This window comes from Corvus cornix, chromosome 5 (assembly GCF_000738735.6).
Source record: "Corvus cornix cornix isolate S_Up_H32 chromosome 5, ASM73873v5, whole genome shotgun sequence".
Lineage (NCBI taxonomy): Eukaryota > Metazoa > Chordata > Aves > Passeriformes > Corvidae > Corvus > Corvus cornix.
Window position 1 is genome coordinate 8,272,654 of NC_046335.1, and position 14,987 is coordinate 8,287,640.

General features: G+C 43.7%; 1 protein-coding gene across 1 annotated transcript in view; it reads left to right on the top strand.

Annotated features, from left to right (window-relative positions):
• The first annotated feature begins 2,592 nt into the window (after window positions 1-2,592).
• The window catches only part of AKT1 (AKT serine/threonine kinase 1), a 78,118-nt gene continuing 65,723 nt past the window's right edge, over window positions 2,593-14,987 (top strand). Inside the window, exons 1-2 of the mRNA XM_039551775.1 lie at window positions 2,593-2,649; window positions 9,066-9,242. Of these exons, the coding sequence (XP_039407709.1) occupies window positions 9,197-9,242 (46 nt within the window). The 5' untranslated portion in view covers window positions 2,593-2,649; window positions 9,066-9,196. The remainder of the gene's footprint in view (window positions 2,650-9,065; window positions 9,243-14,987) is intronic.

Consider the following 14,987-nt stretch of genomic DNA (forward strand, 5'->3'; position numbering starts at 1 on the left):
AATCCAGGGACTTCCCTGAAAATTAGGGTTTATAGACTATAATCCCACTGATGATAGCTGAGTGATAAAACCCACATTGTTTGTATTTATAACAATTTTTGAGTGATTTCATTGTTCTTAAAGAAAAAAAAGCTGCTTTTGTTCATTGTTGATACAAAGTCACTCTTGTTGTTGCAGGCCAGGCACTTCCTACTTTACCTGGGTATTTTTATCCACAGTACTTTGCTGTGTTTGAGAGATAAGCCCTTACTCCAGACTCTGAATCACACTTCCCCCTCAGATTTGGGGAATGTCAGATCCAGATCAGGATCCAAACTTTCTAGTTTGGGCCTGTCTTTCATCATGGTAAATCAACAGTCGGCAAATCTAAACAATATGTTCATGTTGAAATCTGGAGGGGTTTTTTAAATTGTACTTCCTTTCTAGCAAACAACGGACGTTTATTTTCTTCTCTTCAGGACAGAAAACTGTTTACTCTATGATCTTATTTTTTAAACTGCCGCTTCATTTGCAGGGGGAAGTCCTAATGACCTTGCTCACCATGCAGCATGGGAGCTTATCAATCAGGAGAGGGTTTGTTAGGAAGGCAAGAAAGGTCTCCTGAAATTAGATCTATTACCATAGATCCCCCCCGACTGGACACAAGTGTTTAACAGCCAATGAACACCTATACTTACATGCACTCTTTATGTTTAGATGTAACCACAGTCTGAAGGCTCAAAATTAGTTGATAAATGAATTTTCTTCTTGTTTTTGTTAAGTAAAATACATGTCCTCTGAGCTGACTGCAAGCTTTGCCCACTGATGATGAGTTTAAATATATCTTTAAGGACTACCTGCATTTTAATACACACGAAGTATTTTGTAAGTAATGCATGGTAGGTCAAAATGTGATCACAAACCAAGATTTTTCCTTTCCATTACCTACATCTTAGAGAGTTCCCACAGCAATTCCATTCTGCCCTGGATAACTAGGCCAGTACCATGGGGCCTGCTTACTCTGCTAAAATGCCTGCATGGTACATTTTTAAAACTGTGCTGAGATATGCCCCAGTAAACCTAAAGGTGATGCACAGAAAATCCCATGCTGGTGTAGCTGCTCTGCCAGCAGGAACTGCTCTGTACGTTGGTGGGAAAGGAGGCATTACTTTTTTTCACCTTCCATGAAGAAGACTGAAGCATTTTCTCCTCTGCCTCATTGGCTCCTCTAGCACACCAGAGTACCCAAAATTCAGGAATCCATTTGATGCTCAGGAACCCTGATGACAGATACGATTAGTCAGACCTAGCTGATCAAAACAGGAGAAGAAAGTGAATTTCAATAAATGTTAACAATCATCAAAATGATACGGTAAAAAAAGGCTCTTATTATATCCAATGGGTTTGTAAAGGCAGAGCTATATTCCCCAGCTTTACTGCTGTAAATGCGTTTTATGTTGCCAACAGTGCAAATCTGCGGGAAGATGTGCTGTTTCCTAAATTCCAGCCAGCTTCCGATTGCAGAAATGTGATCATCAGTGATCGTATGTTTCTGAAGAAATCCAATCAGTTCTTACAGCCCAGTTAATGTTTATGGCACTGTCAATTTGAGAATAAGCAAAATCCCTTAATGACCGAAGATGAATTTTGATTTGGAAGGGCGGAGAAACGTTAATCTGTCATAGGTGTTTCCACAACATTGTTTTTTAGAGCAGAACACCTCTCAAAACCTTACCGAAAATATTGCCATGCTGTAAGCAATAGTTGAAGCAATTTGTGATGTTTTGAGCCATTCTTGCTGTGAGTGCAGGACGGCCTGGAGTGCAACATCCAGAATCGTTACCCTGGCCCTGGTGTTTGGTCATAGGTTGGACTCGATAACCTGTTTTTTTCAACCTAATTGATTCTGTGATTCTGTGAACTTGTCCATGCTCCAGGCAGCCGGTTCATAGGCCGAATCAGAAGAGGCCACATCCCTCGCGGGGCACGGCGTCCTCAGCGCCCCGGTCCGAGGGCCGGGACGGTGCCAGGGGAAGGGGGAACACCGGGCCGCCCGGGGCCAGGAAACACCGCCCCCGGGGCCTGGGGCCGGGCCGGCGGGTGGGCGGAGGGGGCCGGGCTGGCGGGCGCTGCGGAAGCTCGGAGGGTGGCGAGGCCACGAACCCCGTCCGGGGAGCGGCGCGGCGCGGGGCGGCCCCTCGGCACGGGCGGGAAGCGGCGGCGGCGGGATCCGGCGGCCGCTCCGCCGAGGGTGTGAGCGAGCGCCGCGGAGACGCGTGCGGGACGAGCCCGGCCCGGGCGGCGGGAGTGCGGCCCGGGGGTGCGGGGGGAGGCGGCGGCGGAGCGAGGCGAGGGGCGGCCTCGCAGGGCGGAGCGGCGGGGAAGGCGAGCCGGCAGCCGGAGCGGGCGTGCGAACCCCACGGGCCGAGCGCCTGCGAGAGGGGGAGGAGGAGCCGCCCCGCCGCCCGGGGATGGTGAGGAGGAGGCGGCGGCTGCCGGGAGCCCAGTGAGGCCTTCGCTCGGCGCCCGCCGCAGAGCCCGCCCGCCTCGCCGGCCGCCCCCTTCCCCCGCTCGCTCGCTGGCTCGCTCCCCCCTTCCCTCCCCTTCCCCTGCCTCCCTCCCCGGCTCCCTTCCCCTGCCGCCGCCGCCTCCTCCCCGGGCTCCAGCCATGTAAGTGACCCGCTCCCCGGCTGGGAAGGGCTGGGGGAAGGAAGCGCCGGGGCCGGGGCCGGGGCCTGCTCGGCGCGGCCGCATTGTGCGGAGCCAGGAGGGAAGGGAATGGACGGGAAAGGGGGCGGCCGCTCTCCCATCGCCTTCCCCGGGCGGGGGCTGCCCCGCCGGCCCCCGGGCACGGCCGGGCGGGGTGGGGGGCGAGGAGGGCCGGGCTGCAGGCGGCCCTGGCCGGTCGGTCCGTCTTGCCGGCGGGCCCGGAGCGGACAGGAAGCTGTTGGCTCCCCGGGGATGCGGTGGGTGAGAGGGCGGCGGGGCGGGGGGCTCCCCTCGGGCCTGCCCCCGCCCCGGCCCCTGCGCAAGCATCCCCCCGGAAAACGGCGTTGGGGGCGGCTGGGGGGTGGTTCGTGATATTTCTGAAACAGCGGCGAACAAAATAGCCAAGGGCCCCCCGTTTTTCCCACCTCCCCCGCCCCCATTTTCTCCCCTTGTCTTGTGCGGCCGCGTTGTTAGCCCAGCTCCGCTTTGCGGACCACTGAGTGTTTGCCGACGGGGGTGTGATTCTCTCCGTGGGCATTTGGCGTGTGTAGGTGGCTGTGCAGCGCTTGTGGACTTGATTTTTTTTTTTTTTGCAGTCGTGTTTAGCAGAGGTGTAGGGAGCTGCCTGCAGATGCCACCCCCGCCCCCCCAGGTGAAATTCTGCAGTTGCCGAAATGTTCTTAGAGACTTGTAGGACTTGTGTCTGTTTCTTTGTGAAACACATAATCAAGCATATAAACGTTCTGGTACTTTCAACATATTTTACTGACAGGACTGCTACTGATGCAGATACAGCTTGCAGCTTATGGGTGGTATGTCCCCCCTCCCAGCCACCCCTGTGGGAAATATTTAACTGTTTTGCTTTGTTTTCCTACCACGTCTATCATGTAAGAAGCAAATCCATGATTTGCGCTTGTTTGTTTTATTTATAGCACAGGAGGGATGTACATTTCAAAATACAGTTATAAAAGGGAGATACTAACACTTAATGCTGAAGAATATTTGTTTGCAGGTAAATAAACTTGACATACTGCATGACTAGTAATTACTTTCATGTAGTAGTTAATTTCATGGTGACAGCCACAACATTTGTCTGAGTTAGCAGATTTAAGACACTGGAACTACCTTGGATTTTTTTAAATAGGAGAGTTTGTGTTGTGTGTGGTGTTTATAGAACTGTTTTTGGTGTGCAGCAGTGGTAAATCAAATTTAAGAATTGATTCAGTGTCCACAAGTCACTTTTAGCTCCAGTATTCACTTACAGTCTTACAAAAATAAGTGATGTGATTACATTAACAATTAAATAGTTTCACAACTGACTTGATTTCTTTGGGGACAGAACAAAACTTCTGTTACAAATACTGTAAAATGTAATTTGATTAAAAACATCTCAGGTTGGTACTGAGGTTCCGAGCAGCACAGTTCTTAAATTATATGAGCATAAACTGTAAAAGGACTTGTTCTTGTTTGGGAACATAAAGAGGATTTTGTCTGGGTTGGAGGTGGGGGTATGAAGAAGTTGCTTTTCTGCCATACTCAGTTTTGAAATAGGTAGCTGAGTTTGTCCTATCAAGTTGTTGTTGTGTTTGCAGCATGGACAGTTGGATGTCGTAACATGAACAGCATTAACCTCCTGTCTATTGATCAGCAAAGGCATGAGAGCACAAATATTTCAAATTACCGTTTTGTAAACCCAGATTAGGTTAACAGATTGGGAAAAAAAAAAAGGGGGGAGGATGTGGCTGTAGAGATTTGTTTTCCAGTTACCGTTTTCCTCATAACTTAGTATCTGAGAAACCTTTGTGAACCTTGTGATCAGCTGCACTTGAAATGGCATGAAATTCCAGTTTAGATGTGGTGTCATTCGACACACAGCACATAGTAGCAAATACTGGTGACCACACCTAAGTCATGGCCCACAAGGCCTTTTTGTGAGGGAAGTTAAGATGGTGGAACAACCTGGTCCTTCTAAGCTTCCTTGAAAGCTGTCTGCCCAGATTTGGTAACTGGGTCATGGTGCGAAGCTGCTGCAGGCTCAGAGGGCCTTGAGCACGCTGGAATCACTGCTGCTCCTATGAAGCACCCAGGGCAGGATTTGCGTAACGCAGGAGATGTACTTCACTGGTCAAAGCCTGGTGGGAACATCTGTCTGTAGCTCCACTTGAAACGTTGGCTGGATCCCAACTTTTTTGTGTCTCTGCTGTTTAGGTGCAGTTGGCTGTCAGCTGGGAGCTTGCACCGGGAAGAGACTGTAGGTTGCTCATGGTATCCCATGTAATGGGCCTGAATGCACCACCCTGGCCCAGTCCAGTTCCTGTGTACCTCATGTGCTCTCATGACAGTGTCATGTGCCCACAGTAGGCAAACTTGGGCTGCTGGATCCTGTTTTGCCTGGTCCTGCTGCTGTGTGTGATGAGAACACGTAAGGATGTGCAGCACATTTGGGCTCAGGGTGTCCTGGGAGAATCAGGAATGTGCCACACCAGGACAGTGGGCACTGGTAACTGGTGGTGTGACAGGGCAAAGTGTTAGCCCAGGGGAATGCTTTGTTGTAATCTGCTTTCTGATCTGGGCTAGTGAGTACAGCCCGGACACAGTCTGACATGCCAGGACTGACGCTGGTGGGTCAGATTCTCCGTTTAGTCTCTTGCTTACTCTCCCTCATCAAGATGAGGTGATTACCATAGGTGCTTCTGCATCCCATAAGCTTAAGTTTCAACATCGGCCTTACGGAAGACTTCCTTTTCTTCCCGATCTGCTCTAGGGTGTGAGTGGAAACAAATACGAAACTTTGCATTGGAAAGAGGACAGGAAGTACAGATTAATATTTCTAATTTCTTAGAGAAAAAAGAAGGTGAGGATAATGTATAGAAGAGAACGAGAGAAGGAGCTCCAGCACGACGCTCCCAAATACGGAAAAGACGGTTCTGCTCCACCTTCTGTTGGATGGTTGGTTTGAGTGACTCCTTAAAGCAGGTTTTGCTGCTGCAGTGCCTAGGGAAGTGAGTTATCTCATTATTTATGAAGAAGTTAATAACCTTTAAGGAATTAATATGTACGCAAAACCATTGTCACCATGATACAATGCTGATGTCATGCCATTCATGATTTACAGCACTTCAGCTGCGTGAGGACTATTTCAGTGTTAAAAAAAGTATTACAGAAATGTGTGTTGAAAAACAAGCTAAGAGAAAGACCAAGTTGTTTAGCTTTTGACAGTATTCAGTCCTTTACAGACACAGACTGGAGCAGCCAGGTCATACTTACCTCAGATGCCCTCTCTTCACTGGGAACCATTCCTAGATGGCCATAAATGAGGACTGTAATCGTTCCTTTTTTTTTTTTTTTTTTTTTTTTTTTCCCTCTAAGGATTTTATGGAAAAGGAACTTTTTCTGGTTTACACATCTTCAGTAGTACACTGACCTATAGTTAACTTGCTCTTCTATTCCGAGAAATTACCCTTGCTTGCTGCCACTGTCTTCAGTAATGTCTCTTACTAAAATAGATGTATTAGGCACAGCCTGAATGTGTGTTTTAAAATACACTAGATTGAGCAGGTTTGCTGCTGTTAGAGCTATGTCTATGGACATCTTGTTAGACAGTGAGAAGGGATCCCCTGCTCTTCACATTGCAAATTAAAAATAGCTTAAATTTCTCCGTGTGAAGTAAGTGCTCTGACATGGCTGACTGAAGGACTGAGGTGGGGACCCATGCTGCAGGTTGGTGTCAGGAAATGTTTAATGTTTTCCCACTTTGTTGTGCCATGGCTTCTTTGCAAAACCCTCCACCCCCTTCACCATCCCTTTTCCCTGAAAGGAGGTGGGCAGGTAAAGACACATCCCTGAGAGTATGGCTGCAATAGCAAGTGGGAAATGTTTCTTGGATAGAAATGGTAGGGAAAAGGCAGTCCAAGCTGCTTGGACACCACAGAGAGTACAAAAAGTAGTTCCCCTGAACTTTGGATTTCTTTGTTGATCTGCTTTTTTTGGCCTTGTTGTCATTCAAATTTGGATTATTAGATGACAGTTTAGGTGATGACAAGTAGGAGGCTGCCAAGTGGTAATCCTGGCAAGTGTTAACCCAGGAAAACCTGGAGTAAGTTACCTGCAGATTGGAGAATTCTAGTCCTTCATGCTTTTTAATGTTTTTAATAATAGTATTGCCCTTTCTACAGCTTAGTTTGTCTTGTAGCTTCCTTTTTTATGTGTGGTTATAGGAAAGAATATTGATTGCTCAGTGCCTCTAAATGGTTGAATTCAGGATGCAGAGGTAGGATTGCACACTCCCTGCACCCTGTATGACACAAAGTTAGAAGTGTTAACTTTCACACCTGGGTGTTGCATTTCCATACTCAAGCTGTGATAATCTTGGGGGTTTTGTTCAACACTTTGCAAATTGCTCAAGCCTCTAAGTGAGGTGTAGTCTCCTCTTGACATCAGCAAGCAAATCTAGCTTGCATGGCTGTTGTGTATGTATGCCATTTTGAAAGGAAAAAGCCTGCTATGTTTGTCAGGTTCTATCCTAATTGCTCTGAAGTTAAAGGAGTTTGTTCCAAGGTATCTCTGGCAGCTGTGGATTACTGGTCTCTATTCTGCAGCATACGGTGTTCTCATATTTATGAAATTAGGAATTCTTACATGTCACTTGTTCCAATGTAATTTTTTGTGTGTCTTCCCTCCCTCAGGCAAACATCTGTTTCGTGGAGCTGATAATTCTAACTAGTGAGATCAGCAGATTTGTAATTTGGAAAAAAACCCCAGACTTACCTTGTTTCTGGGGAGGTCTACAACATAAACTGTTAACTGGAAAGGCTGAGGAACAGTAACAGTATAGGTTTGTAGGCAGAGTATCAGGGGAATGACCTCCTTTCTCCATCCATTCTGCTGGCAGTAATGGAACTTGTTCAAATTTAAGCTTCGTGCTTTGAACACTGCCTGTTTCAGATCACTCTGATGTGTGGTACAAAGCCCTCTGCCCCTGCTGAGATTTTAGTTCTAGGTTGGAATCATTTTGACCACCTGTTTTCTTCCATCCAATGTCCTGTCTTAGTGAGTTATGGGGAATTAGTTGCTTTTTAATCTAGTTTCTGATGGATGGCTATCACCTGCATGCTCAGAGATAATAGATGCACATGTGCCAAATGCATGCAGAGGTGGTATGTATTTGTTAGGTGGGAATGGGATGTCTTGGTGGTTGATGAGAGACTCCAGTAAAAGCCAGCTCTTTGGTGGCACTTCACAAATGCTGCTGGGTTTTGTTTCATTAAACTTGTTGGTTACTGCTGGGAATTTGTCACCAATTAGGTTTTTTGATCACTCAAGTAATACCAAATTGAATGGCGGCATGGACACTTCGGAGAGCACAGAAGAATTAAAGAAAAGCAGAGATTATTAGTACCACAAGCAGAAAAATAATCAGATTCAATTTAGAAAAATAATAAAAGCTAATGCATTTGGGAAGAAATTACATTCAGTGAGGGAGACAAATGCACAGAATGTTTCTGTGGTAGTCAGCCAGGAGCAAGGCACATTTTCAAAAGAAATTGCAATCTTGAGCCATTTAGAGAGGGACTTTGTCTCATAAAGCATGGGGTAAAAATCCCAAGTTGTGCTTGGGTATATTTCATAGTGAGAAAGGCAGCAGCAAACTGCAGTGGAGTTAAGGAAGAGCAATAAAATTGATCAGGGTGCTTTAAGGGCTGATTTGGGATAACAGAAAGGTACATGAGCTTATCTATGGTTGTTTGTATATCTCTAAGAAAGGTAAAAGTTGGAAATATCAAAGGTAGAGAAGACACTTTTTGGGGAGTTAAGGAGATCTGAGTGGGACTAAGGGGATGATGCTGAAGGTAGGAAAACGTGAAGCAGAATAGGAATGTTTACTGTCAGAGGCTTATCTAAGACATGCTGTGTGCTGGTTAATAGACTATTATCAGGCTGTAAAGAAACCTTCCAGGGGATGTTCTGGAAGTCTTCCTTACCAGGAAACATTGAAAACTGGTTTCTGTGATATTTCAGAATTTTTATTGTTGCAAAGAACAAGGTGGTGTTGCAGAGATGGAGGTCTAGTTAGGTAAGGTCTGGAATCCACCTGTAGTTCAGACTGCATCGGTTAGTGTTCTGAGTCTGCCCATGATCAGCCTACTCAGTGAAGGAGCAGGACTTTAGGAAGCATGTATTTTGGCACCTACACCTGCCAAGATAGAAAAACTCTTGTGGAGAGCTAAGCCCTTGTTTAAGATTTGTAATAATAATAAAAAACCAGAAAAATCCCAAACCAACAACACAGCAATGGAAGCTACTCTGTGTTGTATGCCTTGCTGTACATCTGTGCCATGCTTTGAGATGATGGTGTACTCTTCTTTTGATCCTTTTAGAAATAGCTGGGAAGGAGGAAAACAGAGGAAAAACTCTCGTCCCTCTTGTGGAGCCTTCTGCTGGAGTTCAAGAATTTCAACAGAGTGATCTTTTTCCATAAACTGGTTTTTCAAGAGACATTCCTGCCATTATGAATGAAGTAGCGATAGTGAAGGAAGGCTGGCTTCACAAACGAGGTAAGTGACTCTTCCCTTCTGGACAGTAAATTGACTCCGTGTCTCTCTAATATGGTGTTTAGCAGCATGTCCTCAAATAATCCATTATTTTCCTGTTCATCCTCGTGGGAAACAGTACATAGGGAGCGTGCCTGACTTTCTTTCAAGCTTCAGAAAATGCATGTATAAGGGGTTTTCTTGCGTGTGTGCGTGTGTTCACCAAAAACCGGTGTCAACTGCTTTGAAAATGATGATAAAGGCAGCAAGTGAAGGAGATGCTACTTAGAGGATAAACCGTAGTAAATAATTTTGGTTTGTATGTAGGTCTGTAGCTTTCCTTTTTGTGCTAGAAGGGAGAATTAAGATGAGTATTTTTGAAGAGTGAAAAATATGCCTGTATTTTCTGAGCAATGCTGTGCTCTTGCAGAGACTTGCTAGAGAATGTGCTATTCTGTTTGTGTCTGAATTGCTCTGGGTACCAGTGTCCTGGACAGGAAGAACAGCCTTTAGTTTGTGCACTTCTGTGCATTTCAGTTGTACCACTAATGACAGTTGATTTTTATAAAAAGTCTTTATTCTTGACAGAGTGGCAAAACTGAAAAAACAGTCGAATGTATCAGTTACGCTTTTTGCCTTCTTACATGTTTTCTTCCCAAAACAGTGGGCTTGTTCTTTTTTGGGGAGGTGTTCATTTTCAAGCACCACAGCATGGATCCTATACGGTACCTGACTTACCTGTTTCTTTGTATTCTACTATTGTTTCTTGGAAAGGAGAGAGAAGTGTTAGGTACTTTCCATGATAGCGTCATTTTTTTGGACCAAGAACAGAATCTGTGTGCTCCAGCAATAGGGAAGCTTACATGGTTCTGCAGACTCAGGATTTTTCTAGAGGGTTTGCAACAACTTGCCTGAAGGTGCAAAGGTGTAGCATAATTATTTATGGAAGAAATTTGAAATGCATTATCATAACCTTGGTAAAGGCTGGTGGTTCTTCAGCAACAATAAGAAATTTCTAGGAATTTAGAAAACATGTTGATAGTGTGTATTTTAAAAGGGTGGAAGCGTATATTTCTAACAATTGGATATGTAGTGTAGTTTCGCAGATTGATGCTTGATGTACAAATATTTTGTTCAACTTCTTTTAGGGCTGTGGGTGGGGGGTTTTTTGTTCCGGTTTGTTTCAGTTGGAAACACCTTTGCACTCATTAGCTTAAATAGCTCATTCAGTAATTCTGCTGTATCCAGGCTGCCTTGTTCTGACAAAGTATTTGAGAACTATTCTGTGTTTGGATTAAATAGAAGAAAGAAACACAGAATTATACTTCCCATTCCCATTTATGAATCTAGAAACTGCAAATCAGAGAGGTTTTTTTGGTTATAAACAGTGTTTTCAGGCTGAGTGTTTTTAACCATTTGTTGTTGCAATTCTTCCTGCACTTATGTGTAATTAATTTTTTTTTTTTTTTATTTTGAGGAGCATTGTACAAAAATGAGGGAGAAACATTTGTTTTAAACAGTATGGAAAAGGCATTGTCAGGATGATTCAGAGGCACATGTGTCTGAAACTTTTAAACAATCATGTTGTATTTCAGGTTTGTCTGTGTTTACTTTTGGGAACTGAATCTGTGTTGTTTCTAGGATTACAATAAAGCTGCTTTCAAGTAAGGAGACCTCTGGAGGAGGTCTTAGTAAAAGATGCCCACATCTCCTGATCTGATATTTTTTGTTGTTTTAAAATTGCCTTAGAGAAACAGATGATTATCTCAGATGGTTTGCTGATAATATTATGATGAGATGATGTGCTGAACACATTTCCATTTTCAAAATGTTGCTCTGCATGTTCCACATATTTGATGCTGCAAATTTGTGCCCAAACTCCGAAACTGTTAAACATATCTTGGCATTTTTTGGATGCCAGGTTTCCTAATCTTTTTAACCTGTTTCCCAGTGCGTTTTTGCCCTCTTGGTATGTGTGGTGACACCTATTTCATTCCACTCCATTGACTTTGTAATTGTTAATTCAGTGTTGTCCTTGTGAGGAGGTTTTTAGAAAGCAATGCTCTATCTTCTCTTCAGCCCGCCAATGTGTCAGCTCTGGGACTCTCTTGGTTTTTTTGGCTGTTTAGGGATAGTTTGACAAATTCAGCTATTTTGGCTCTGTCTTTGGTGGGGGATAACTTACCCAGTCTGTGTGTGCATGTGTTTTGTTAAGCATCTTTTTTTTTTTTTGATAATCTACATTTATTTCCAGACACTATCAGTTTGCTGGCTCTGCTAGTTTAAGTGCTTCAACCACAGGATGTTTCCAAAACTGATGTCTGATATGGTGAGCTTCTGAAGTCAAGCCATAAACAATAATTAGTGCAGGGAGGGACTGCTAAAGGGGGGGATCTCAGATATAGGAAACATACGTGTGTATATACATATATATAGTTTTTCTTTCAGATCATTTATAAAACCAAAGGTTGCACTGCATATGTTCTTTAAAGATCCTAGGGCTTTCTATATGTAAATATTTTAGGTAGTGACTGGCCAAAATCCAGACTGGACAATGATATTCTCTCAACCTAACGTTCGCCTTGGCTTTGGTGTCTCTTAGTTCCTGTCCTGAGCAGTTGAACAGTATGGCTGTGTGCAGTTAAGCAGTTGTTACATCTCACCCCAGCAGTGGCTTAATTTTGGTGGTTTTAATGATTTGCGTATGTGTAAATCAGGCTGCAAAGTGCTCTGGAGCCCTTCTGGATGGCAGGTGTAAGTAAGCATAAAGCCATCATTAGCAGGAGCAGGTGTTTCGGCCTGGCAGGGAAGTAGCATGGCTTTCTAGAACCGTAGGGCTGTTTTCTTCTGTCAGCATGCTTTACATTTATGTTTTTGTTTCCAAGATTAAAAATAGAAATGGAGAAATGAAATTAAGCATTGCTGCCTGACCGAGAGCTCTTGACAGTTCTCTAAGTCAGTCACTAAAGGAAGCTCTACTTCCAGTAGTGCAGATGTTTGTTTGTGCAGGGGCCAGTCGTGTCTGTGACATGTCTAACCTCAACCAGGCAGAAATAGAAGAATTCACGAATGAACTTTCCCCTCCCCATCCCTTTCCCCATTGGCAGGGCTTGGTGCTGTTACTCAAATCCCAGTGAGGATAGACTCTTGTGTGAAGACAGTAGCTTGTGACCACTCTTCGGATAAGTGCATGGCTGAACTGTTCCAACACACAGGTGGAGGAGTTGTGAAGGAGCTCAGGCTTGGGGTTGGTGTGTTTGTGTGTGTACATCCAGGGTATGCAGTCCCTGGTTGTGTGATGCTGAAGGTTTTGTTTAGTGGGAAGGGATGGGGGAAATGGTTTGATGCAGAGGTGCTATAATTGTGATTGAATATGAGGGGAGAAGGAGAAAATTATCTGCCCAAATTGCTGCTTGTTGACCTCTGAGATTATAGGTTTTCTGAATGTATGTCATGAGGATCCTTAATTTTGGTTGTGTGTGGGGAACTTTTTGGATAACAGAGGTGTGCCCAAGTGTATTTTACTTGCTTTACTGATCCATTTTAAAGATCTCGTTGGACTTCTTGCATCTTTCTGCTCTGGTCCCTGTTTATAAAGGTCCTTCTATTGTTTCCAGTCTTCATCCTGTTTTTTTTTTTTTTTTTTTTTTTTAAGTCTTTCTTCATGGCTAACAAAGAGGGGATTGTGCATTTTGATACTCTGTCATCTCTGTCCTCCCTAGTATGTCCGGTTTTCTTAATAGGGCATAAACTTGTATGAAAAAAAGGAGTCTTTTGGAGGCAGGGAAAGAGGGGGAGGGAAGAACATATACTGACATTTGAAAAAGGAAATAGAAAAATCTTGTTTTCTCAGTCTGAGAAATTAGAAGCAATTATAAGGAGCTGGAGAGACCTGTGTATTCATCTATTAATATTTAGCAGGAAATGCAGAGCTATTTTGTTTTTAAATAGTATATTAACACCACATAGTAATTTTAACCATGAGAACCAGAACATGTCCTCTAAACGCCAGTTTTTGTGGACTTCAGGCAAGTAAAACTATTTGACTGATAGAGTCTGTTGCTTACAAGCTGACCAAAACTAATAGAGGCCCTTAAATGAAAAATAATACATAAGACACTTACTCTACTTCTGGATCTAATACTTTTTTTCTCTTTTGGTTAAAGAATTATTTCTGTAATGAATGGAGTGATACAGATGACCTAATAAATAACAAGTGGCCCGTTGTGATTTGTCTTCTATAGCTTCACTGCATAAAATGGGTGCAAGATCCATATGTAAAATACAAACCAGAACTAAAATGCTGATTGTTGCTCTTTTAACTTTCTCTAGCAGAATAGCACAGATGGTGAACTTTAGCTTTGTTATTTTGAGCACAGGTTCATACTTTCAGTATTCTGCTGGTGTGAATCAAAAGATGATTTTACAAGATATGACCAGATATATTTTTAAATCAGGGGGTCTTTGGTGTTGCTGTTTTTCTTCACCTCTTCTTTCTTCTCTCTTTTCTGTTCTCACCATGTTCCCTACCTCTTTTTCTGTATGTGTGTGTGTGGTTTATTTTGGGGTGTTTTTTTGTTCTTACTTGGCTTCTGTCTGTCACTGGGATGTAGTGATGCACTGTCTTGATGACCTGTGTAGTAAGAACCTTTGAGGTTCAGATTAGTTCAAGGATCGTCTGGCTTTCATGGTATTTCAAAGGCTGGCTGTGGCACTTGATGCAAAGGATCCTAAGAGCCATCTGAACTCTGAAGATGCCAGCTATAGAGGGCACAGCTGCTTCAGAGGAAAAGCTGGGGGGAATGCAAAGGTAAGAAACAAGATAGGGGCTGAACAAAAAATGGAGTGGGGAAATTTGACAGAGGGAAAAAAGCTGATGCTGTTTCTAGAGCTGAAGGGTTGGGTTTATAGGGAAATCTGTTGCTCTTCTTGTTGGAAACAAAAGATAAGCTGTGTCAGTTTGTGGTTTTCCTTGTGTGTCTCTTTTTCAACACAATGGGCAATAGTTTTGCAATTCTAGCTCTTGGTTGCTTTCATTTTGCTTGTCCTGTTCTGGGAAAAGGGGACTGGGGAGGAACCAGGAAATTGTCAACCAATAAATCTGACCTTGGTGGTAGGCAAGATGCTAGAGACATTAAGAAAGGATGAGATCACAAAACATCTGGAGAAATATGAGCTGATAATGGCTAGTCAGCTAGACTTTTGGCGGGTAATCTCATCTGATGGAATTATTTGTGGAGAGATCATAGGAAACAGGCTGGATCCAGCATACTGTAAAAGCTTTGCTCTGGATGACAGGGTAAGTCAGAAGCTGAGAATCAGCTGGTACAGTGTAACTGTACTGTACTTCATCTTTGAAAGAGATGGTGTAGCCTAGAAATGGCTTATCTTCCTTTCACAGAGCAGACTACTTGTCTTTGACTCTCTCTGTTACTTTCCAGCATCCTTTCAGAAAACTTTCTTCCAGAACCTTTTTGCATTAAATCCATTCTTTAATCCACAACTTCACATTTTTGAATGGTGATGTCCAAATGTTTCTTTTTTCAGTAAAAATTACTCCCAAAAAGTCTTTATTCCAACATCTTCACAACATACTTTCAGTTCTTTAGAGAAGTGATGCTGGGTTAGATGTTTTTCTCATTGTAAACTGACTGGGACTTAAATGCAAGTGACACTAAACACTCTCGCTTTGAATGGCAAAGAGGAAGAGCTTGGATGTTGATGCCCACGTTATTTATGTCAGTCCTGGAAGTTTACTTTCATATTCTG